Genomic DNA, 25,098 nt, shown 5'->3' on the forward strand with positions numbered 1-25,098 from the left:
AATTTGTGACCATAAAGGTCACATCAGTATGAACAGTGTCCTAGTTAGCATGGTAGAAATAGGGGGATAGCCATCTGGAACAGGGGCTGCATCAGCTTTAAGATCAAAGACCACCTTTTTGATCTCCTCAAATGGAGGGATGGTGGTAAGGCGAAGGTTTTGTTCCTCAGAGATGTGATGCTGGAATGGATTAGCTAGGCGGTGCTATTATTAGATCCCTCAGAAGTGGAGATGTTCTGAAGGTTGGAAGTGAATGTGTGCGATATGGTAGCCACTTCCGAGGTCCCGATACCATTGGAGTCTTTGATGGAGGTAATGTTGGTTTTCCGATTTCTGTGGATCGCCAGGGAATGAAAGTATTTGTGTTGCGATCTCCAAAGGTAATCGCTAAGTTACGAGATTTTTCTTTACAGAGACTCTCCTACTTATGGTAGAGATCTTCCAGCTGGTTGTTGATCCTGCTGTATTGTTCTCTATTCGAGGTGTTTTGTAGTTTGTGGGTGAGGGAGTTAATTTGGGTCTCAATGTGACAAAAAACGTCTTTGTTCCAATAAGCCAACTTGACAACAAGATAATTGAGTTTAGGTTGAATTTGGACTTGGGAGTTGGTCCCGTTCTTGCTGATAAACGTGGCACATTCAGGGTGGGACATCCACGCAAATAAATTTGAAAGGTTTCGGATTCAACAAAGGGTTCGACATGGTGGTGATGAGTAGGATCAGGTTGTGATCCGAACCCACTTTCGGAAGATGGGTGATTTTCGAGTGAGGAAAGGAGCTCACCCAATCATTGTTAACTAGAGCCTTTGTCGAGCCTCTCTTAGATAACATTGCCATTAAAATGTCTGTTGGTCCAAGTTTAAGGTGAACCGGAGAAGCCCACATCAATAAGATCCATCGAGTTAATGATGTTTTTAATTTTGGGGGTGCTCGAAGGAAGGCCTCACGCCCGCCACTTTTCCCACTGGAATCTAGGATGTAGTTTAGATCTCCTATCATAGTCCAGGGGCCCAATTTGTTAGTATTATATGGGCTTCCATAGAAGCCCGTGAGCATGAACTAGATTTGTGAGTTTGCGTGGGTGCCTTTAGCATGAATGATGTTGGTATCCGTGTGTAAGATGTCCACTTGCAGGACCATGTTCCAAAAGAGAGCAAGACCACCCGCTTTATTTATGGGGTCTACCATGTGAGTATCATATAATGGTTATGAAGATTAAGGAGCTTAATCAGATTTGTGTTGATGCTTTTCGTTTCTGAGAGAAAGATGATATCAGGGTTTTTTTCTTTGATAATTTTCCATAAGTGCTTACGATTAAGGTAGTTACCACATCCTCTGACGATCCATGAGAGGATGGTTAGGTCTAAGGTGAACATAATAATTAGAGAAATAGTAAATAAAATACAGGCATACACTAATTTTCTCTAAATGGCGCCAATAAACTGTGATGGGGTGCCTTTAAAACCACCCAAAATAAATTTATCTTAAAAACCAAAAGAATAGGATGGCAGCACTCGAAGCAGTGACCAATACAGTGGGGAACCGTGCATCACTTCATCAAGCTAAACGTTCTATCTTGATTAATTAGGGCAATTAGTTTTATTCGTAGGAATAACAGACGGAAACATTACTGAGCATCATTAAGAACTTCTATCGAATTTAGGTATAAGTAGATTATCAAAAGAAAAATGATGTGTCGTTCAATCTAATGATATCTATATGTCATAACAATCCTCTCAACTAATTAGGCTCGATGGTCAACAAAAAAAACTAATTAGGCTCAAAATCCAAATATAAATAATTTGGGTAAAAATTATATGAAAACAAATGTGTACGAATTATATGTAAATAAAATGACACTTTATCTTAAAACAATTCTCATAATCTATATTTTCTAAAGAAGCTAAAGAAGGAGAAAAGAGATAAGAGTGATTTTAAAAAGAATATTATAAGAAAAGTATCCATTAAAATGAAAGATGAAGAGGGCATAATATGGATATACAAATAATTCTACTAGAAGTTGGATGAGTTTTACAATAAGAAAATACATAAATTTACAAAACAATACGAACAAAAGAAAATCTGATCCAAAAATATGAATTAAAAAGAAAATTTGAGGTGCCAAAATAATAACTACAAAGAAGGTAAGAGCAAAAAAAGAATATGGTTAATTTTAAAGGCGTTGCCCAAAATATTATCGACATCCAACTTCTTCATAGTCACCCTCTAAAGTTTTCTCTAAATGACGCTACTAAACTTTAATGGGGTGCCTTTAAAACCACCCAAAACAAACTTACCTAAAAAAAACAAAAGAATAGGATGGCAGTACTTGAGGCAGTGACCTATACAGTGGGGAACCGCGCATCACTCCATCAAGCTAAACATTCTATCTTGATTAATTAGGGCAATTAGTTTTATTAGTAGGAATAACAGATAGAAAATTCGGGACTGCAGACATCTTCGACTTGGAGTCGTGGGGGTACGTGTCCCGACAGGCCCCAACGTGGGTCCGCCCTTGGTAGGATTCAGATAATACCTCCTCACACACTATCACTGGTATTCATTTCTCCACCATTTTATGTCACATATGGAAAGTCAGATGCGATCAATGCTTTCAAAACACAATTACCTCCCTCTCTCAAGTTATTCAACAAATTCTGACCCTTCCTTGTATGAAGGGTCCAATGAAACCTGCTTAGTAGAAAACTGGGCAAAGATGGAGTCCACCAAGTTAACCCTTTATAAAATTATTGTTGATGCTTCTTTTGTTGATATGCGTAATTGTGTTGGAATAAGTTTTGTCATACACGATCCCTAGGTAAAATTCATTGAAGCTAAAGCAGAAGCATTGCGTGCTGGAACTAGTGAGGAAAGTGAAGCAAAAGTCATACTTACAGGAATTCTTTGAGCGGTAGTACATAATTATATGAACGTTATAATTGAAAGTGATAATCTAAGCCTTATTCAGCATCTGAAATATTCAAGGCGTCCAATCCAATGGTAATCGGAAACTCACATTCAGCTAATCAGAGAGCTTATCCCACAATTCACTGGCAGGGCCGTGCCTGACAATTTAGAGGCCCTGTGCCAAACTTGAAACAGGGCCCCTTTATTTGAAAAACACAAGAGTTGAAAGAGTTTTTTTACCTGAATTTTATGTTTTGAAATGATTTAACTATTAAAAAAAGATCGAATCATTGACGAATCCAAACTCAATGTATGATGTTAATATATGATTGACGTAACACTCTTCATGCAAAACATCTGTTTTGACGAATGTTTTATTTTCATGAAACATTACTTTACAAATTTAAGACATGAAAATTAAACTATGAGAATAAGGAATTAACTTTTAAGTTTGTATGGTAAGAACTTAGGAACTAAAAAAAAATATCAAAATCAAACTAAAATGGAGTATGGTACAATCGACTAACAACCACACAAGTATTGTGCTCTTAGAAAAAGAAAAAAAGACAAAAAGCACCAAGTGTTGTGCTGTTAGAGAAAAAGCAAATAAACATTGTGTTGTGAAAAAGAAACAAAATTGTTGGCAGCTAGTTTTGAACTCAAGACCTCTTGTGCGGTAGGCAAGAATCAAACCAGTAAAGCTACTACATTTTCGGCATTACCATTGTTAAATTGGTCCTAGTTGACTAAACTGCTACACCCTTAAAAGTGAAGCAAATGAGGCCCCTAGTGGTGGGGGGCCTGTGCGGGCGTACGGTCCGCACCCCCCGCCACACGGCCCTGTTCACTGGTATCAAATTCTCTTACATTGATAGGACTCAAAACTCTTCGGCTGACAAATTGGCTAAATTGACTCGGAAAACACAAGGCTGTAGATTGTGGAAATATACCTTAAACTTATTTCTAATATGTACTGTAATCATACTCCTATTTCTTAATTTAATGAGTAAACTTCAACAAAAAAAAAACTCCAAAATACACTAAAGAAAGACAATTTTGTAATTTTACTTATCTTGAAATTGCTATTTCTCAAGTATTTTTTGACTAAATTGCAATCGCCCTCTTGCTTGATGATACGTGCATCACATAATTTGGAGGGCTCACGTTCCCGGTTCCTGTAAGTAAACACCAACCTTATTTATTATATATCAACATGCTATCACATCACAAATTTCATAAATGTAGTTGGGTATAAATTGGCAAGCAATTTGTTATGTACCTAACAAATATTATTTTGGTCAATGCCTAACAAGCAATTGAGTTGAATAAATTACCTCCCAACTAAGAACCAAAAATTGGATAATTTCATTTTGTCATAAAGATGATTAAGTCACTAAAACCTCTTAAAGATTAGGGTTATTTCTCTAATGGCCCCCAACTTTGTGACCAGCTTCCCGCCTGACCCCCTACTTTACAAGAAATACCCATATGGCCCCCTTCCGTTATAACACCGTTACTCTCTCTCTTCCATTTCTTTTCTCTCTCCTCCAGCATGTTTTCTCTCTCTGCCATCTCGTTAAAACCAATCAACTCGTCATCTTCTCTGGCTAAGGTCGCCGGCCTACCAATTTTCCGGGCGGCGACCTTAAAAAGAAAAATTATTTCATCTCTCCTCTCTCTCTAAAAAAAAAAGGTTTTTTCACCTCTCTCTCTCTCTCTCTAAACTCCGGGGAAGGGAGTTACCCTTCGCCGGAGGACCTTGAAGGTCTGCTCGAACAGACCTTGAAGATCTGTTCCGGCAGATCTGGAAGGTCTGCTCGAGCAGACCTTCCAGATCTGCTCGGGCAGACCTTCAAGGTCTCCCGACCTCCGGCGAAGGGTAACCCCCTTCGCCGGAGTTTAGAGAGAGAGGTGAGATGAAATAAATTTTTTTTTTTTTTTTAGGTTTAAAGGCCGTCGGCCGGCGACCTTAGCCGGAGAAGATGATGAGTTGGCTGGTTTTAACGAGGTGGCAGAGAGAGAAAACATGTTGAAGGAGAGAGAAAAGAAATGGAAGAGAGAGAGTAACGGTGTTATAACGGAAGAGTGCCATATGGGTATTTCTCGTAAAGTAGGGGGTCAGGCGGAAAGCTGGTCACAAAGTTGGGGGCCATTAGGGAAATAACCCTGAAAATTATTACCTTCAAAACCCCTGAAGATTATTACCTTCAAAACCCCTGAAGATTATTACCTTCAAAACTAGCCCATTTGTATTCACTTTTTATCCTTATTTTCAGAGGGAAATTTTCTTTATCCTTCCCTGTTTCCTCTTAGCCACACAAGGGTTGGTAGTAGACGGTCATCTGACCACCCTGCATCACTTGTTTTTACTAATTTTTCTTTGTTTTATTTTTCTTTTTTCTTTCTCTCCTCCTTCCACTAGCACCACCACCACAACTGCGTTTGGCACCTAGAGATGTCCTAGTCCTTTTCTTTGTTTCATTCACTCTCACTCATTCTCTCACCTTTTTGCTCTCCCTCACCTCTATCTAAAACATCAGGATCTGAGATCTGCTGAGAGGCAAAGAAGACGAAGGAAAACCCTTTGTCTCCATCATGGTAGCAGTGCAATAGATCTCTTACTCTGCTAGGACAGCTTAGAACACCCATTCGTATTTTTCATCGGGACAAGACGACATCTCTATTTGTTTGTTGCAATGAGGAAGGCGAAGGGAGAAAGTTCCCATTTGTCTTTTCATCATAACAAGATAAAAGTCTTCATCTTTTTGGTAGGTCTTAGAGCATCTCTAATGGGACACTCAATCACTTACACTTAGAGTGCCACATATATTACTTTTTAGAGTTTTTGTTAAAAAACCATCTCCAATGGAACACTTTGTTAGACACTCTAATATCAGGTGGACACATTTATTATAGTGTCTAGAGAGAGAAACTCTAAAATGAGAGTGTCTACTTGAGACTCTCTAAGTTTTACTTTAGAATTCCAACCAATAGAAAACTTTGCTTTTCAACTACTTTTTATCTATTAGATTGAAGACGGACATGTGTATTAAGTATATAGACTTTAGAGATCTCCATTGGAGACCAAAGAAAATTAGATTGTCTCTATTTTAACATTTAGGAAAGATAATCTCTATTAACACCTGACAATTAGGATTTATAGAGTGTTTGTTAGAGTGTCCATTAGAGATGCTCTTAGATCTGCTAAGGTTTTAGAGAGAGAGAGGCCAGATGGTACTGGCAGTAGTGGAAAGATGAGGGAGGAAGAACAATAATACAAATAATTATAATCATAATAATAATAATAATAATCATAAGAAGAAATAAAATTTGATATTATACGATGAAAAGTCCCTGACAAGTGATTAGTCGACCGTGAGAAAAAAGAGAGAAGATATGAAGAAAAAATAGTTCTTAAAAACTCAATTTTTCTTTTACTCGATTGACGGAATAGAAAAAGGGACTATCTTGAAAGTTGGAAATCTTTAGACTCTAGAAAATAGTTGATCTTATTTTAAGGAACCAAATAAAAATAACAAAAAGAAATATTGCAGGTTCTACTTTTCCCTTTTCTTTTTATTTTTCCGTAAGGAACATGACTTACTTTATTCTTCCATGTTTTAGTATGAATGAAGAGTTGCCAGTACTTATAGTAAAGGCCAATTGTCGGTAAACCTTTTAAAGAAGGGAAGGTCGGCAAATAGACAAAAAGAAGAATCAGACTTTTGATAATCATCTTTACAAGGTTAGCTTTCTAATATCTAAATTCCCCAACTTGGGTTTTCTTCTCCTTTCATTTCTATGTTTAAATTTTCATATTCTATTTTCAATTCTAGCTTCATCTTAGTTCTAATATCTAAATTCCCCAACTTTGGTTTTTATTTGGAATTTGGGTTCTAAACTCTTAACTAAATTTTGTATATGAAATGCTGTGAGAAAATATAGGTAATTTAGAAACCCTTGAGAAATTATGGACTGTCTGGTGGAATTGAAGTTAATTTCCTTATCATATATATATAATATGCTTGAATTTTGAGTAAAGTTGATGCATATTTTATGATTGTATTAGGAATTCAGTGAGCAGAGTTGTTGCTAGTTGATAATTTGGGGTTTTAGCTCAAATTTGTAACGATTTGGGTCGCGAGAGAGAGAGAACGATGCAGCGTGTTCGAGTTTCAGCTCACCAGGCTCCTGTACACAAACTAGGAGATACCCAAATGATGTTATCTCCAAAATTTAGAATAGCTGCTATTCAATCATCTTCGTTGTTAAATTCGACATCGAAAACAGAATCGGCATTATGTAAAGAACCCTTAATTCCTGGCCTTCCTGATGATATTGCCCTCAATTGCCTCCTTCAGTTACCAGTTGAGAGTCACCCATCGTGTAGAGCCGTTTGCAAGAGATGGCATATGCTGCTAGAAAATAAAGAACGATTTTTTACCCGAAGAAAGGAACTACGTTTTCAAGATCCTTGGCTTTACATCTTTGCTTTCCATAAATGCACTGGAAAAATGGAATGGAAAGTTCTCGATCTTACCAATTTTTCTTGGCACACCATTCCACCGATGCCATGCAAGGACCGAGTTTGTGCTCATGGTTTGAGGTGTGTCGCATTTCCCTCTGAGGGTACTCTATTTGTCTGTGGTGGTATGGTTTCTGATATGGATTGTCCTCTAGATCTAGTTTTGAAGTTCGAAATACACAAAAACCGATGGAGTGTATCGAACCGAATGCTCACAGCTCGGTCATTTTTCGCGAGTGGGGTGATTGATGGGTTAGTTTATGCCGCTGGAGGGAATAGCGGGGATTTATTTGAGCTAGACTCGGCAGAAGTTTTTGACCCCATGAAAGGAAATTGGCATCCAATTGCGAGTATGAGAACTAGTATGGCATCTTATGATTCAGCAGTTCTTAACGAAAAACTTTATATTACGGAAGGTTGGATTTGGCCGTTTCTGTTTTCTCCTCGAGGTCAAGTTTATGATCCTAAATCTAATAGTTGGGAAACAATGGGTGCTGGATTAAGAGAAGGTTGGACTGGCTCAAGTGTTGTTGTTGATGGGCACTTATTTGTTGTTTCTGAACATGAGAGAATGAAACTGAAGGTTTATATAATGGAAACCGATTCATGGGAAACGGTACCAGATTCACCTGTACCCGATCAAATACGCAAGCCTTTTGCGGTGAACTCCAGTGGTTCAAAAATTTACGTTGTGGGTAGTAATCTTCATGTGGCTATAGGTCATTTGAGAAGGATGACGACAGAAACGGATCATAGTTTCTTTGTTCGATGGCAGGTGGTTCATGCACCAGAAGAATTTAACGACTTGAAACCTTCAAGCTCTCAAGTTCTTTTCGCTTAATAATATATGCTTATTTTTCTTTGAATATGTCAATTGCTTCTCTTTATTTTATCTGCAACTTTTGAATACTTGAAAACTGTAAAAATTGTACAGTTTCCTTGTAATACTGTCAAGCTAACTTGTTTGTTGTTGTTTTATGCATTTTCTTGCGCGGATAAAAACGATAAGTTTATTCTGTGTATTTTTATTAATGAACTTAACTTTAGCATGTCTTTTGCTTTTCCGAATATAATCGAATAAATGAAAACATACGTTGAGTTCCTTTGTTTAGAAACATTAACTTATGTATTTATGTTTCATATAGTAAGACCCTAAAAACGAAAAATTAAATTACATCATGATGATTGAGGAAGTACTACACTGCCATAACGTAGATGCTTGGACCTTTAAAGACCATGGCAAGACCCTTAAAGGCCATAACAAGACCTATCAAGATCTATGCTTTATGGGCGCCTCTAGTCATTGACTCCCGTCAAGCCTATATAACTGAAAAACTCCGTAGGCTGCGCGCACTTCTCTAGGACGGTCCGGTCCCGAGGTTTGCCTTAGGCTTTTGGCTTGGTATGTGTACGGGACGTTCAAAATATTCAGATCTGGTAAGCGGCGTTACTACTTACAACTCGCTCTATAATCGTATGAGACCAACCCAAAATCGATTAGCATTTTTTACTGATTTAAAACTTCAAAATCGCAAACACTAGTTTAAAAGATACAATTTTCAACAAAAATTAGGGTTTATTAAACTAGCTTCTAATATGAATTGAAGATTGTTCCAAGCCTGGTAAATACCTCGTGTGGTGGGGAGTGCGGGCCGTGTGCCCGCACAGGGCCCCACCACAAAGGGCCTACTTTCATGTGCAAACCGAGTTTGAAAAGGTTAAAATTCTTACTCAACATACTTACACAGAGAGTAGTTGGCGGCTCAGTGGCTTCTTATTGGAGTTTTATGTTGATGACCGATCGAAACACGTGAAGGCCAAATTGTGGGTGTGTTTTTTGGTGTTTTGAGTTTATCCCGTTCAGTAATTAGTGATTGAGCTTACCCCCCTTGAGTTTAGAATTTTTAAGAAAACTACTAAAGGCATGTTTGACATGGGATAATACAATCATAAATTAAATAATGTACAAACAAAATCCTTCTTTGCTAATCATATTACCGACGAAATAAAACAATAAAGTAAGGTGGAATAACTACGAGTGATCATATTGAAGTAAGGTGGAATAACTACGAGTGATCATATTGAAGGATAATTGCTCTTGGTATTCACATTTATTTCACGTACGCCAAATACAACTTTTGTGTATTTGTCAAAAATAATAAATCTAAGGGGGTAAGCTCAATTACCCATTATTGAAGGCGGTAAACTCAATTAACAATTAGTGATGAGGGGGTAAGCTCAAATTTTTTTTTTTTTTTTTCAGTTTAGGAGGCAGGAAGGACCACAAATATCACGCTTTAATTTTGTGTTTTCAAAAATAATTTTTTGTATTTGATTTTACTTACAAATGTGATAGTCTGATGTAGATTGTTGCGGAAGCGTAAAAGTAATGGAATCCACCATTGTTAATAAACTAAATTAACGAAATAAAACTAATAAAATAACGATAAACAATAAACTTGATTAATAACTTGATTAATGATAAACTTGGTTGATAATATTCTCTGATCTGGTTAAAAAAGACAGACTAGACTTCTCTTATATAGAGATTGTACTTTCCTAGATAGACTCAAATAAGAAAATAAGAAAATAAGAAAATAAGATAACTACTAATAATACTTTCCTTGATTGCTAAGACTCATAATTATGGAAACCCTAAATACTTAATTATAGAAACTACGCTAATGTAGCTTCTTGACCGTGAGGCCCACTATCACCATGGCCGTGAGGCCCAATAGGAAGATGGTCTACATCATACTCCCCCGCTGCGGAACAACTTGCCCCCAAGTTGGTGTTGTCATAAAGCGGATCGTCCAAGTAATGAGGATATATATCAGCGATGTTGAAGGTAACTTCGGCGACGAGTTTGAAGGCAATCCTTAGTTCCCACTTTTCACGAAAATTGACGAAAATCCGAAGAAGAAAAATATTGACAATATCACCAATTATAATGTGAAACATATATTGCCAAGATACTCGCAAAAGCAATACCAACATAGATACGTCTAGTAAATGGCGACATCGCCCGTCGTCTTTTAGTTTGACGAAAGAGGTCACATATACAACCTGTCTTGTTCTTGGAAAACAATGGATGACCATGAAGATTCGTTTGTATGATTCTTTGAAGTTGAAAGCCATGAAGAAATCAATAGAGGAGAAATTATTTTATGATTCGACACAACTAATTCGTCTCCCGGAATCATATATGGATCAAACAACTTATTCGAGCTTGTGTTAGTCAGTTGAATTTCTTCTTCTTGATCCGTCTCATCGAAATTTTCTTCCTCCATTATTGAAAAACTAGGATTTATTTTATCAAGAAAATCTCCTTCAACAGTATCGACCATGGTAGTCGAAAGAATTTCGGATAATTCACTTTGTTCTTCTTTTTCCTCAGTTATTGAAAAATTTTTGTTCTTTTTGTCAAGAACTTCTTCTTCAATACTATCGAACACGGTAACCGAAGTAACATTGGAGAACTGTCTACTTGATTCAATCTTTGTCTCCACATATGAAAAATATTCATCTAAAGGAAGAAAAACATACCTGAAGATGCTTTTCAATGTAGTCCAATCGTCTACGAATTTTTTCCCTTGATTAATGAGTCCCCATTGCATTGCATTGAATTGTTCATAGATTCTTTCGGACATATGTTGTTCGATGAGAAAAACCTTATCTTCGTCGTGGATATCTTGGTTTATGAACCAATCTTCCATATGTTGAATCCAAAAATTTATATGATATTGACCGTCGAATAGAGGAATTTTAGAAACGGTATTAATTTTTTCTGGATATTTTCGATCAACATAAAATTGATTTGAATCTCGAAAGGGATCCCAATCTAAACGTGGAAAGATTTTCCAGCACTCAAGGAGAGATGTATCCATGAAAAAAATTTCATCTTTTGTTCCCAGATTTTTCAAGCTCTGAATACCAGCTGATGTAGATTGTTGCGGAAGCGTAAAAGTAATGGAATCCGCCATTGTTAATAAACTAAATTAACGAAATAAAACTGATAAAATAACGATAAACAATAAACTTGATTATTAACTTGATTAATGATAAACTTGGTTGATAATATTCTCTGATCTGGTTAACAAAGACAGACTAGACTTCTCTTATATAGAGATTGTACTTTCCTAGATAGACTCAAATAAGAAAATAAGATAACTACTAATAATACTTTCCTTGATTGCTAAGACTCATAATTATGGAAACCCTAAATACTTAATTATAGAAACTACGCTAATGTAGCTTCTTGACCGTGAGGCCCACTATCACCATGGCCGTGAGGCCCAATAGGAAGATGGTCTCCATCATAGTCCTTAGTCCTTACTGAAGTAAATAACATTTATAAATTTGACGATTTTTTTTCAGGTTTTGGCAATTAACGTGTGCATATCGTACAAACTTTTAACAAAACCTTTTTTCAGGTTTTGGCAATTAACGTCTGCATATCGTACAAACTTTTAACAAAAACGTCAAATTTTTGTTTTTTGTTAATATTGGTTGTGGATTTTGTTCTAAAGATAACATAAAGTCATATCTAATTTGAAAATTCATAAAATTTTTGTGAATATGAGAAAGGTTCTTATTAAAGTTTGTTTTACGTTGTAATATGAAGGGTCTTTATGAAATTTTGGCACCGGGCCCTAAAATCTCAGGCACGGCCTTGTCCTCTCCCTCCGTTCTTTTTCTTCCTCGGCTTTATTTAATTGCATATAGGGGATGGAGAAAACAGTAAAGGTAAACTTTGATGGTTCTTTTCATCCCCAAAGAGCTCTTGGTATGGGTTACTTTGTAATAGGCAGGTAAGAGATGCCTTCCCTTGGTGACTATACACTTCAGTAGCTACAAGAAAGGAGGATGACCCCTTACCCCTATTAATTTAGTCGTAGGAGTTCCGGACTAGCTCCAGTAGTTGCCCTTATCTTGGAAGCAACCTCGTCTCTTTCATTCATTGAATTTGTTTTCTTTCTATCATCAGCTTCTGACCCCAAAAAGAAGGCGGTTATTCGAGATCACAGAAGAATGGTCCTTTCTTAGGTTAGCCGAAGAATAGAAGCACAAACTACAATGGAGAGCAAGGTCAGAGCGTGTTTGCTGGCTTTACAAATAAGAGGCGAATTAGCGATTCATAACATTATATATCAAGTGGATTGTTAAGTAATCATCAATGTCATATCCAAGGGAGAAGTTTGCATTCCGTGTAGAACAAAAACCTAGTTGTAGAGGCATCACGCCAAGGGCATCCATGCCAAATGCCACGTCCAAACAAGAAACCATGTAGCAAATTCTTCAGTACACCGAGGTTGGCGGAATTGAAGTTTACTGCCCCAACTATTTATGTTTGATTTTTTAGTCCTTTTATTAACTTCTTTGTAATGATGTTATTAGCCATAGACTATTAAATGAAGTTATTATTCCAGAAAAAGCAAATAGGGGGTAAACTTAGAAATATAAAAGAGTTAGCTTCAAAGTTTTGGAGGAAACGTAAGTTTGGGGGCAATAGGCGAATTGGTTATATATTAGGTGCCAAATGTACAAGTTGGCCAATTATTGGATCAACCAATTTCTTTTTCTTTTGGGAAGGGACTGCGATACCATTATAATGGCATTGATTCGTCATCAATGAGATGTGATAAGCTTGATAACCGTCAAATTTAAACTCTTATGGAAACGGGCCTAAAGTCCAACTAAACACCGCCCTAAAGCCAACTGATTACGGACCTAAAGGCCAACTAAACTATTTTGTTTATACCTTTAATAACCCAAGTTTAATAAACAATAGATCCACTTCCTCTAGGAATCGAATCTGGGACCTCTAGAGTTTTGGAGTTTATGTTGATACTATCGACCACTTGGGAACCAAATGTTGAGGATCAACCCATTTCAAATAGATTCTCAGGAATCACATTCCATTCTCTCGTGCCAAACGTGACCTAAGGGATATCAAGACGTGAGTTTGAAGGTTTGATCATTTTCTCTTTTTTTTTTTTCGTGGAGTTCTTATTTTTATTGAGAAATAAATAATTTAACTTCTCCAACTCATGAATATGCATGTGGATTTCATAAATATATAAAAAAGAATATATATGTGGATGAGAGTCGACCCATTTCTATTATCTGATGGGGTTTCAAATCCTAACCTCGAAAAACTAATCCAAAAAACCTTTAGTGATCCTCTAAAATAATTCCTACCCACTTGTCCTCATTCCTGACCGTTTCATTCTTTATTTGTTTTTTCATCACTTCAGTTATATTATCCAGAACCACTCTCTTCTCTTTGTTTCATCCACTCTCTCTTCTGCTATTCCAAGGACCAAGGTATGTCACATTCTTCACTTTCTCCCCTTAACATGTAATTCAGTTCAATTTCTACTCCGATTTTGGTATAAGCTATGTTATTTGATTATGTTAGATGCAATGTTGTTTTTTGTTTCGATGTTCATTATTCGTATTTGTAATAAACTCTGATATTTCTGGGCAGACAGTTGTTTCTGAAGATGGAGATAACCAATGTTACCGAGTATGAAGCTATCGCAAAGGAAAAGCTACCTAAGATGGTGTTCGACTACTATGCGTCTGGTGCTGAAGATCAGTGGACTCTCAAGGAAAATAGAAATGCTTTTTCAAGGATCCTGTAAGTATTTTCTAACATGAAAAACTCGTCTTCTTGCACGATATTTTTAATAGACTTGTATGTTTAATGTTAGTTGTGTTTTCGGAGACTAGGTTCCGACCTCGTATTCTCATTGATGTTACCAAGATAGACTTGACTACCACTGTGTTGGGCTTCAAGATATCTATGCCTATTATGATTGCTCCAACTGCTATGCAGAAAATGGCTCACCCTGAAGGTACTCACTTGTTTTCTTCTATTTTTTCGAATCGGTATGTTTCTTCGTAGTTGAAAAATATGAAAATTGATGGTTGAAACCCAATTGTCACAAGTCATAATTGAAGATTTTGTTGAGTATTAATTTATATTTGAAGTACATGTTGTTTCGAGAGTTGGAAACTGGGGAAAATTTGTATGCCCCAAGCTTTGGCAGTTATCGATAGAAAAAGACTAGGGAAGAAAAACTACTATGAAGACTCTGGGCAGAAATCTTATGTAACGCCCCAAGCCTTAGCAGTTGCCGATATTGTCCCCGCTTTAACCACCTCACACAGGTACGGGGTTTTGTCCTTGGCGAAGGCACCACGACCCTCTCAAGAGACAAAGGATACCACCCAAAAAGGGGATCCGTGCAACACGAGCACAGTGCAACACGAGCACTTCACATATGAGCAGGAGGCGAGCCAACCTCTAGTTGGTAATTACTTCTCAAACTAGAAGTATGTGGTCCACAAGAATGATCTTGTGTTTGCATCGACTTAGACCTCTTCATCAACTATGGATACCTACCCAAAAAGGGGATCCGTGCAACACGAGCACATATGAGCAGGAAGCGAGCCAACCACCGATTACTTATGGATTACAATCGTCAATCCATATTTGAACTCAAACCCCTGGTCCACTGGGTTGTCCAATATCATATTGACAAACCCGTGTTTGCAATCGATCCACATGTCGAGCCAACCAGTCTTAGTTCATTCCATTAACGGAACTCAAGATCATGGTCCACCAAGTTATCTAATATCACATAAATAACTAGTGTTTGCAATCGACTCACATGTCGAGCCAACCAGTCTTGGTTCCGACTAGCCTATGCTTTCTAGGTTAACAACCTAAAGCAATATATCACACACAACTATTGGTAGCACTCATGCTCTGATACCACTTTGTAACGCCCCAAGCCTTAGCAGTTGCCGATATTGTCCCCGCTTTAACCACCTCACACCACGGTGAGTGGTGACTAAGTGAGGACAAAATCGTTGTGGGGGGTCCACGGTGTCGCTGCGTACTCTGATGGTCGGGCGAATCGTGTGTCGTCGCCCATACCGAGGCCTTTTGGGTGGGCTTGTGGTGCCTTCGCCAAGAACAAAACCCCGTACCCGTGTGGGCTTGGGCCTGGGTGGTTAAAGCGGTGACAATATCGGCAACTGCTACGGCTTGGGGCGTTACAAAGTGGTATCAGAGCCGAGGACGGCTCTTCGCTGAGGGTGGGGGATTGTAATAGTCCCACATTGCTCACAAGAGTGTCCAGAGACTGGGCTATATGTGTAAGCTCAAGCTTAGTAAGTACCGAGGCCTTTTGGGTGGGCTTGTGGTGCCTTCGCCAAGGACAAAACCCCGTACCTGTGTGAGGTGGTTAAAGCGGGGACAATATCGGCAACTGCTAAGGCTTGGGGCGTTACATCTTATGTGGCTTAATATGATTAGTGCCTTCGATGCTTCTGATCCACTAAACCCCGAACCAGGGCAAGCCACATAAGATTTTTCTCTTCTTCCCTATCATTACTCTTATCGATATTGTACATGCGTTAGACACCTCAGACCCAAACCCACAGGTATGGGTTTTGTTGTTGGCGAAAGCTCCACGAACCCCACCAAAAAGGCCTCGACACTTACTAAGCTCGAATGTTCAGCTATAGCCTAGGCTCTTGACACTCTCGTGAGCGATGTGGGACTGTTACAATGTTTGTCCTTACTCTACTCAATTTAAGTCTAGACAACAATTTAATCTAGCTTATAAGTTATTGATCAGCTTCTCAAATTCATGGGAGTAATGTTTTATAGTTAGGTTTATGCAACATTGAATGAAAAGAATGATCCTTTTCGATTGAACCTCAACTTGTTCTCGTGCAGGAGAGTATGCAACAGCTAGAGCAGCATCTGCAGCTGGAACAATTATGGTTTTGCTTCTCATTGCTTCTTGTCCTCATTTTTGAACTACTAAACATTTTCAAGCTATCTCACTTGTTTTAGACACCATAGAGCCCCTGACAGATATATCATTACAGATATCCTTTGAATTCCTTTCGAAACCGCATAATCTTAAGTTACAGCAAAACTGTCAAATCGATCTTTATGATCTTGCGCCCAGAGTTGAAATGTTGTTAAACTAAGAACTGTTAGGACTTAGGAGTACTCCTCTGCTTGATTAGTGTGAGAATAGTCCCACATTGGGAATAGGCATAATATAATGTCTAGGTCCTCTCCACTCTTTGTCAACTAGTTTTGTATTAGATGATCAAAAACTTAACATGGTATCTGTAATGGGGCAGGACTGATTCGGAGTCAAAATTCTTTGATTTGATTCAATTTTCTCGGTAATCTTGTAGTTGCTAATTTGCTATGTCATATTCTGCAACTAACATATGCATGATTTACCTTCCAGACATTATCTTCCTGGGCTACTTCCAGTGTCGAAGAAGTTGCTTCAACAGGACCAGGGATTCGCTTTTTCCAACTCTACGTAAGTATCAGCAATATTAAAAATGGTTTATAAGGACATTAATTTTTTTTTCTTTTTTGAATATGATTAAGGATTCATTCACTTCTTGTTCAGGTTTACAAAAACAGGAAAGTAGTTGAGCAGCTAGTGAGAAGAGCTGAAAGAGCAGGGTTTAAGGCGATTGCCCTGACTGTCGATACTCCAAGACTTGGCCGTAGAGAAGCTGACATCAAGAATAGGTTTACTTTACCACCAAATCTAACATTGAAGAACTTTGAGGGGTTGGACCTTGGGAAGATGGATGAGGTACGAACAAACAAATCCAATGTCAGTTAATTCAGACTTCAGACTGATGATTCTTAAGTGGTGTTCAGTTTGAGCCCATCTGTATCAGAAAAAAGATACATTTGAGTTAAGAACCCATTGTTCGAAATAACCTGAAAACGGCTATTGTTTATCAGAAAAAAGATACATTCAGATCCAGACAATTCACACTCAGATGAGTCAGATTCAGACAGTTATCAAAACCACTTCACTAAAATTGTGTTATATTCAATTCTATATGTGTCCATGTAGGCAAATGACTCTGGACTTGCATCATATGTTGCTGGACAAATTGATCGATCTTTGAGCTGGAAGGTATATTTCATTTTCGCCATTGTTGGTAGTTTTAATCGGTTCTTCAGTTCTTGAGAGACAGAAATGCAATTAATATCACTTGGTTTTGAACAGGATGTACAATGGCTTCAAACAATTACCAAAATGCCGATTCTCGTGAAGGGTGTTGTTACTGCTGAAGATAGTAAGCAAATTAGAATTCTTTTGTTACTGTTTATAAACCGCTCGATAATGTTCAATTATATAATCCCCAAGTTATGCTGACAATGCAGCTAGTTTAGCTATACAAGCTGGAGCAGCAGGTATCATTGTGTCTAATCATGGAGCTCGTCAACTGGACTATGCACCAGCCACTATCAGATGCCTCGAAGAGGTTTGTACACAACTTTGTGATGTCTATGAAATTTTGTGATGTCAGTATTCTGATTTGGTCTGTGCTTTTGGGGCAATTCCAGGTTGTGAAAGCTGCACGAGGCCGTGTTCCTGTGTTCTTGGATGGTGGGGTTCGTCGTGGAACAGATGTCTTTAAAGCATTAGCACTCGGAGCCTCTGGAATATTTGTAAGTAAATGAAGGATATAAGTAGTAAAATGGGAATTGTATTCATTCAGTCCATCTTCTACTAATCTAACTTATTTATTGATCTCAGATCGGAAGGCCCGTTGTTTTCTCTTTGGCTTCTGAAGGCGAGGCGGGTGTAAGAAAGGTACTCCAAATGCTTCGTGACGAATTTGAGTTAACCATGGCGTTAAGTGGATGCCGCTCTCTCAATGAGATCACTCGTGCTCACATTGTAGCTGACTGGGATCAGCCTCGGATCTTACCAAGGTTATAAACTGTGATCAAGTTTCGACTTCCCAACATAATCATTGTTTAATACCATTATGGGATTAAGTTCACTACTTTATAAGTATCTCTGTCATCCTTGGAACTCATTTGATGAGTCTTGTTATAGTTTCATTTAAGCTACTTAAATGAAGGATTTCTATTCCTATAAAATGGCTATGACTTGTTTGTATAGTTATAGTTTCATTTAAGCTGAGTTATTATTTGCCCTACTTGATGAAATTATAGTTGAAACCTTATCATACTTCGAAACCCTTTAAGGCTCGTATCCGTTGGTTTTATATAGTAATTACATACCAAAAGTACATCGGAAAATTTGGGCCTATCGATCCAGAACATTGATGAGAAGTAAGAATGTCTGGAATATTAGTCTCCTTGACGGCTTGACAAATCTCTACACAATAATCTCCAATCTCCTTTTGATCAGCCTTCCTGATTAATATCGTGCATAGGGTTGGGAAAAAAATCTGAGAGCCTGAAACTCGTAATGGACGCCCGAGTCCGTTAGAGCCCACGAACACTCGAAAACCCAAAGGCGGGTTCAACACAGTAGGCTCGATGAAATAAATGGATCGGGATCTACCTTTGAAGTGCTACCCGGCATTCCATCTGAGCGCGACCTGTTATTATTTATCGACATAACCCGCTTAATAATGTCGATAATACCTATGTATATTGTGGTAACTTTACATAGAGACCAGTATAAAAGATATCGGAAAAATTTCAAATGGGAAACACAAATCTAAAGCAACTAGGATTACAAAGTCTTCTAAATAAGCCACATTGATACCCTTCTTCATTTAGGCAAGCTGTGTAGGACCATCAACAAGAGTCCCACTGAAGTATGGAACTATAGGTTTCAAGTTGCTTCTCGAATATCCTTCAACTCTCAAATTCAACAAGTCTTAAAATATGACGCAAGCTGTGACACATCTAAGCAAGACTTTTTATAACCTAAATTTGAAGATATGAAAGGCTATCAATTAAACAACAATGTCTACCACATAAAAGAAAAAACTATAAATGCAGTCAAGTCTTCCTGAATTGGAACACCAATACACACACACTGCTCTTTCTCTCTCTCTCCCAAAGAAAATGGCAAATCAGGATGAGGTAATTCTTTTGGATGCGTGGGCAAGTCCATTTGGAATGAGGGTTAGAATAGCCTTAGCTGAAAAGGGAATCAAATATGAATACAAAGATGAAAATCTAGCAGAAAAGAGTCCTCTTCTTCTTAAAATGAACCCAATTCATAAAAAAATACCTGTTCTAATCCATAATGGCAAACCCATCTCTGAATCTCTCGTTATCGTCGAATATATCGACGAAGTGTGGAATGGAAAATCTCCATTGTTACCTACTGATCCTTATCAGAGAGCTACTGCTAGATTCTGGGCAGATTACGTCGACAAAAAGGTCTAATATTTCCCACTAGTTAATTTGTTATCTTCGAAATCCAATACTTATATCTAAAGTATATTGTTCTTCTTCTCTGCAGATTTACGATTGCGCAAAGAAGCTGTATACAACAGAGGGAGAAGACAAAGAGAAAGCAAAGGGGGAGTTGATAGAAATCTTAAAGGTGATTGAAGGGGAGCTTGGGGATAAGCCATACTTTGGTGGTGACGATTTTGGATTTGTTGATGTAGCACTTGTTCCATTTTATAGCTGGTTTTACTTGTATGAGAAGTGTGGCAAGTTTAGTATAGAAGAAGAGTGTCCAAAGTTGGTTGGTTGGGGAAGGAAGTGTATGATGAAAGAGAGTGTTTCTCTGTCTCTGCCTGAACCAGAGAAGATCTATCAAGAAATGAAAAAGTGGTATCCATTAATTGAATAGCAATTCTTCCATGAATGAAAACGAGATGGAATTAATTGTATGATAAAAAGGGAAAGAAGTGTAATCTGTATATTTAGAAACTCCTAAAAAAAATCTATATATTGTGGGCTTTATTTTAACTTCCTAATTCTATACTAAGGTTGTGTTTGTTTTTTTGTGGGTGTCTGAATCTGAATTGACTGAATCTGAATTGGCTGAATTGAATTAGCTGAATCTGAATTGGTTGAATTAGTTTGGAAGTAAGATGTTTGTTTTCCAAATCTAAATAGTTAAATCTTACTTAAAAAATTTACATTTATACCCCTATTTATATTATAAGGAAAAACTAGAAACCCTATCTTCACTTTTTCTTTTTCACTTTCTCCTTCTCTCTCCTGTCTTTCTTTCCCAACCGGCTAATCTCAAAACCCTACATCATCCAAAACCTTGTTCATCCAAAACCTTGTTCATCCAAAACCCTATTTCGTCCAAAACCCTAGGTCACCCAAAACGGGTGATACCCCCTGTTGATTTTTTAGTTTTCTACTTTAGATGATGGTGCCATTGATAATGGAGTGGTATTGTTGTTGTTGCTTTTGCTCTCTCTCTCTCTCTTTAGTCGAAGAGCAACGAAAGCTTGATATCGTCGGATCTCACAAGGTTTCGAACAAGAAAACCCTCATCAAACCCGACCGTTTTGGTGGTGGTTAAAGCTTCATAAAGCCCATAATCTGGTCGTGATGGTGTGTTGTGGTGGTGGTTAGGGTTGTTTGAGACTCATCTTGTTTTTTTGTTGTTCACTGTGGTGGTGGTGGTGATGGCGTGGTGGCAGTGTTAGTGGTGTGGTGGTGATCTAGTGGTGTGGTGGTGGTGGTCTAGTGGTGTGGCGGTGGTGGTCTAGTGGTGTGGCGGTGGTGGTCTAGTGGTGTGGCGGTGGTGGACTAGTGGTGGACTAGTGGTGTGGTGGTGGCGACAGTGGTGGTGGTAAAATGAAGAAGATGAAGATAGAGTAATTTTCGATTTTTTGTGAGGGTAAATACGTCATTTGTTACTTTTCAGCAACTGGGTTTATTTTTCAGACTTGTTTTAAAGTCTGAAATAAAGGTGTCTTAATTCAGTCAATTCAGATGTCAAGTTCAGTCAGCCAATATTTCAGATTTTGTCAAATAAAAAAACTAACATCTGACATCTGAATTGAGATCCAATTCAGATTTCAGATCTGAATTTTTTAAAAAACAAACAGCACCTAAATCTGATTAAAAAATTTAGAAACTTCTAAAAGGATCAAAAAGTACAATCCTAAACCTATAACAACAAGCAGTGATCCTTCTCCACTATATATTGTGGGCTTTATTTTTCCCATCCTAACTTATTCATCAAAACAAAACAGTATGAGTAACGACAACTATGACTTTCAATCATATACGAAAAAACTCACAAGAAGAGATCTTCCTTCTGTTGAAGAATACTACTATTATTATTTACCGGATGAGATTTGGTTCAAAATTTTCCTTCTTCTCCCATTAGAATCAATCCATAAGAACAAGTGTGTCTCTAAACAATGGCTTTCTTTACTCTCTGATTCATCTTTCTTGAAGACCTACTACAAAGTGAATACTCCATTGATGTTCTTGTCTGATGTTCTATGCTTTAATGGTTGGCGCTCAATTAGGTTACTGAAAGATAATGAGGATGACTCCAATTTCGTACTAAATCATGATAGTCAATCTCCTTTCGACTTTCTCCGGTTTGCATCCCAACGGTCAAATAGATATTATTTGGATTCAAGTAATGGTTGTGTTCTTTTTACAAACAAATTATATTATCACAAAACTTATTTTATTGGTAATCCACTTACACGAAAGCGGATCTCGCTCGAAAGGAAAAATCCGAAATTCCATGACAAAGATGCTCTAATCGGCTTCATCTCCGAACCTTCAAACACCTCCCTTGTTCCACCATTACTATTATCATCATCATCATCATCTAAGAGTGGTAGTAGAAAGAAGAAGAAAATTGCAGGAAATTTCATGGTGGTGAGAGTACCATTTGAAATAGAGCCAGTCACAGAATTCACCATGGAGATCTTTTACTCAGAGTTAAGTGAATGGAAGGCCTTCAATGTTTCATGTTCACAACAAGTAACTTTCAAATTATCTCGTTCTAACAGAAGAATAGTTAAATGTAATGGAATGTTATATTGGTTTGTAGGAGGAAACAAAGTACTAACATGTTATGTCAATGATAGTACAAAAATTGACGAAAAATTCTATAATCGATGCAAGTTGATTAGTTTGCCTGATGACACAAATGAGGATAATAGATATCTTGGAGATTCAGATGGGTTAATATATTATTCTCAAATCAAGATAAGTCAGTTGAGCGTTTGGGTACTTGTTGACCAAGAATGGCGTCTCGTTCACAAATCTACAATACTAGATATACAAAAGCGATTAGAGATTATAGGTATCAACCCATTCGATCCAAATGTTCTATTCATTCGTAAAGATTTGAGCGATTTTCTCTACAACATTTTGTCATATAATATTACAACGGGAAGATTTGAAGTGCTCAGGAAAAGAAATAGTAAGGGAGTTAGGCATGCTTCATCATTTGTGCTAGTTACATGGCCGACAATCCTCTAATTTAAATCCATGGAGTTAGTGTTTATGACAATTAGTATATGGAATAATTTTTTTTTCCTCATTCCAACAATTAGATATTACTTGTTTCTAATATATTCAAATAGTTTATAGTTGAGCAAAATAAAATTCTATAGATTTACTCCGTGAAAATAATGTGTACAAAGACATTACCTTCTACCTTAAAACATGAAAAATACAATCTTAGAGTAGTTCGTAGATTTTGTTCAATAACAATCTCAATTTACAATTGCCAGTACTACCTTCAGGGGAGTTGATAACTATTAACTACAATTCCATAAGAAAAACAACTAGCTATAACAATCGTTTAATGTGATTCCTAATAATCATAATACCTTACTTAAACTTATTTGGTTTGGTCACAAATATGATATATATTCATAGGGTATTTGGCAACCTATAGTTTGTGACAAGGAATCCCTTTGGGTTTGGCCTTTTGGGATTCCTCCTTCTCAAAGAGAAACTCAAATTTTGTAGAAATGCGACTTGAGATGCGTTTTTTAAATGTCCTTTCTAAAAGGGGAAATCAAATCCTCTAGGAATACGATTTCAGAAGCACTTTCCGTTTTTGTGCAGAAAGCATGGCCTAATCAAGTGAACGAGTAAAAGAGATAGCCTTGAAAATTAACCTACGCCCAAGATCAATGAACCATGAGTCTCTGGCAATTCCCTACGAAAAAATCAAATGTCATAGTGAGAGATAGTTGTAACCATTTAACTTTTTTTTTCGTTGAAAGGGTAACCATTTAACTTGGGTACAAGCTAGTTTGCCATGATTTGGGTCAATTAAATAGCTAGAGTCGAGCTGAACCAATATATAAAATACACAATAAAAAGTGGCATTTGATAGCTCAACCTCTTTCATTAGAGAGTCCATACACTTGCGGCAAATAAATGTCGAGGCGCTTTGGGTGAACTAGTGGAGAATTTTTGTAGCGCCTCAAATCCCAAATCTCAAGCTAACCACCTTGAAACTAAACACTTGAGACCTTCAAACTGGATCCACAAGAAACTCAGAGTTCTCATAACTCGCCCCTCAAAAGGATCAATCAATATTCATTCTTTTACTGCAAAAGCACCCTGACTGGCTTGAGCGTCGGAGCGGTTTTCGAACCCTTTGCAGGTTTTCCCCCCTCGATTACAGACGAACATGAGCAAGAGCAAGGAGCTGGAGCAAGGAGCGGGAACAAGAAGCAGGAAAGAGGAGTTGGAATAAAGAGAAGCAGAGCAGGAAGCAGAGCTGGAAACAGGAACAGTAGGATGAATAACACCCAACATAACAGAGGAATCATACATAACGGAGGTTGTCGTGCATCAACTCCCTTTTTCATGCTGATCTAACGGAAGACCAATTTTTGACATCAGCATTTGGCGCTAGAAGGAGGGGATCTCTCCACCAAAATCATCAACAATCTCTACTACATAAAAAAAAACTATAAATTCAGTCAAGTCTTACGGAATTGGAACAAAGAAAATACACACACTCTGATCTTTCTCTCCCCCAAAGAAAATGGAAAATCAGGATGAGGTGATTCTTTTGGATGCCTGGGGAAGTCCATTTGGAATGAGGGTTAGAATAGCCTTGGATGAAAAGGGAATCAAATATGAATACAAGGATGAAAATCTAGCAGAAAAGAGTCCTCTTCTTTGTAAAATGAATCCAGTTCATAAAAAGATACCTGTTCTAATCCATAATGGCAAACCCATCTCTGAATCTCTCGTTATCGTTGAATATATCGACGAAGTGTCAAATGGAAAATCTCCATTGTTACCTACTGATCCTTATCAGAGAGCTACTGCTAGATTCTGGGCAGATTACTTCGACAAAAAAGTCTAATATTTCCCACTACTTAATTTGTTATCTTCGAAATCCAATAAGTATATATATATATATATATATATATATATATCTTATGTATTTTTTTTCTTCCCTACAGATTTACGATCACGCAAAGAAGCTGTATACAGAGGGAGAAGACAAAGAGAACCCAAAAGGGGGAGTTGATAGAAATTTAAAGGTGATTGAAGGGGAGCTTGGGAATAAGCCATATTTTTGGTGGTGAAGAGATTGGATTTGTTGATGTAGCACTTATTCCATTTTATAGCTGGTTTTAGTGTATGATGAAAGAGAGTGTGTCTCTGTCTCTGCCTGAACCACAGAAGATCTATGAAGAAATTAAAAGTGGTATCCATTAATTAAATAAAAAAGAGAAGGAAGTGTAATCTCTATACGATTACAATATTTAGAAACTCCTAAAAAATCTATATATTGTGGGCTTTATTTTAACTTCCTAATTCTACACTAAATCTGAATAAAAAATTTAGAAACTTCTAAAAGGATCAAAAAGTACAATCCTAAACCTATAACAACAAGCAGTGAT

General features: G+C 37.4%; 4 protein-coding genes and 1 pseudogene across 7 annotated transcripts; all 5 read left to right on the top strand.

Moving 5' to 3' along the window:
- Window positions 1–6,494: 6,494 nt before the first annotated feature.
- LOC147548738 (Galactose oxidase/kelch repeat superfamily protein) lies at window positions 6,495–8,433 on the top strand. 2 transcript variants are annotated; one of them, XM_086671846.1, is made up of 2 exons: window positions 6,495–6,651; window positions 6,976–8,433. In XM_086671846.1, the coding sequence occupies exon 2, from the start codon at window positions 7,064–7,066 to the stop codon at window positions 8,270–8,272; it is 1,209 nt and encodes a 402-aa protein (XP_086527972.1). In that variant the 5' UTR covers window positions 6,495–6,651; window positions 6,976–7,063; the 3' UTR covers window positions 8,273–8,433. The 2 variants fall into 2 exon arrangements, with proteins under 2 accessions (XP_086527972.1, XP_086527973.1); XM_086671847.1 differs by having other exon boundaries at window positions 6,514–6,651; window positions 6,984–8,433.
- Window positions 8,434–13,410: 4,977 nt separating this feature from the next.
- On the top strand, window positions 13,411–18,391 carry LOC147548739 (glycolate oxidase 2). Of its 3 annotated transcripts, none has more exons than XM_086670866.1 (11): window positions 13,411–13,758; window positions 13,926–14,074; window positions 14,167–14,291; window positions 16,187–16,233; window positions 16,719–16,796; window positions 16,890–17,081; window positions 17,352–17,414; window positions 17,508–17,577; window positions 17,666–17,766; window positions 17,849–17,953; window positions 18,042–18,391. In XM_086670866.1, the coding sequence occupies exons 2-11, from the start codon at window positions 13,938–13,940 to the stop codon at window positions 18,225–18,227; spliced, it is 1,104 nt and encodes a 367-aa protein (XP_086526992.1). In that variant the 5' UTR covers window positions 13,411–13,758; window positions 13,926–13,937; the 3' UTR covers window positions 18,228–18,391. The 3 variants fall into 3 exon arrangements, with proteins under 3 accessions (XP_086526992.1, XP_086526993.1, XP_086526994.1); XM_086670867.1 differs by having other exon boundaries at window positions 13,424–13,758; window positions 13,922–14,074; XM_086670868.1 differs by lacking the exon at window positions 13,411–13,758 and having other exon boundaries at window positions 13,963–14,078.
- Window positions 18,392–19,274: 883 nt separating this feature from the next.
- LOC147548740 (putative glutathione S-transferase) lies at window positions 19,275–20,194 on the top strand. Its single transcript, XM_086670869.1, has 2 exons — window positions 19,275–19,654; window positions 19,737–20,194. Exons 1-2 carry the CDS (start codon window positions 19,334–19,336, stop codon window positions 20,073–20,075), a joined length of 660 nt encoding a protein of 219 aa, XP_086526995.1. The 5' UTR covers window positions 19,275–19,333; the 3' UTR covers window positions 20,076–20,194.
- A 1,251-nt stretch (window positions 20,195–21,445) lies between these two features.
- On the top strand, window positions 21,446–22,699 carry LOC147548741 (F-box protein At5g03970-like). The gene has a single exon (XM_086668109.1). It carries the CDS (start codon window positions 21,446–21,448, stop codon window positions 22,697–22,699), a length of 1,254 nt encoding a protein of 417 aa, XP_086524235.1.
- A 1,528-nt stretch (window positions 22,700–24,227) lies between these two features.
- On the top strand, window positions 24,228–24,832 carry LOC147548742 (putative glutathione S-transferase; annotated as a pseudogene).
- The last annotated feature ends 266 nt before the right edge of the window (window positions 24,833–25,098 follow it).

The sequence above is a fragment of the Eschscholzia californica genome, unplaced genomic scaffold (assembly GCF_041429995.1).
Source record: "Eschscholzia californica isolate CP2 unplaced genomic scaffold, dmEscCali1.0.p SCAF_3, whole genome shotgun sequence".
In the NCBI taxonomy this organism is placed as follows: Eukaryota; Viridiplantae; Streptophyta; class Magnoliopsida; order Ranunculales; family Papaveraceae; genus Eschscholzia; species Eschscholzia californica.

What these genes read in the sequence shown, in the direction of transcription:
- LOC147548738 (XM_086671846.1), top strand. Translation starts at nt 7,064, where the DNA reads ATGCAGCGTGTTCGAGTTTCAGCTCACCAGGCTCCTGTACACAAACTA.
- LOC147548739 (XM_086670866.1), top strand. Translation starts at nt 13,938, where the DNA reads ATGGAGATAACCAATGTTACCGAGTATGAAGCTATCGCAAAGGAAAAG. An exon ending in CTGCAGCTGGAACAATTATG is followed by an intron (nt 16,234 to 16,718) that starts GTTTTGCTTCTC and finishes TTTACCTTCCAG; the next exon opens with ACATTATCTTCCTGGGCTAC. An exon ending in ATCGATCTTTGAGCTGGAAG is followed by an intron (nt 17,415 to 17,507) that starts GTATATTTCATT and finishes GGTTTTGAACAG; the next exon opens with GATGTACAATGGCTTCAAAC.
- LOC147548740 (XM_086670869.1), top strand. Translation starts at nt 19,334, where the DNA reads ATGGCAAATCAGGATGAGGTAATTCTTTTGGATGCGTGGGCAAGTCCA. An exon ending in CAGATTACGTCGACAAAAAG is followed by an intron (nt 19,655 to 19,736) that starts GTCTAATATTTC and finishes TCTTCTCTGCAG; the next exon opens with ATTTACGATTGCGCAAAGAA.
- LOC147548741 (XM_086668109.1), top strand. Translation starts at nt 21,446, where the DNA reads ATGAGTAACGACAACTATGACTTTCAATCATATACGAAAAAACTCACA.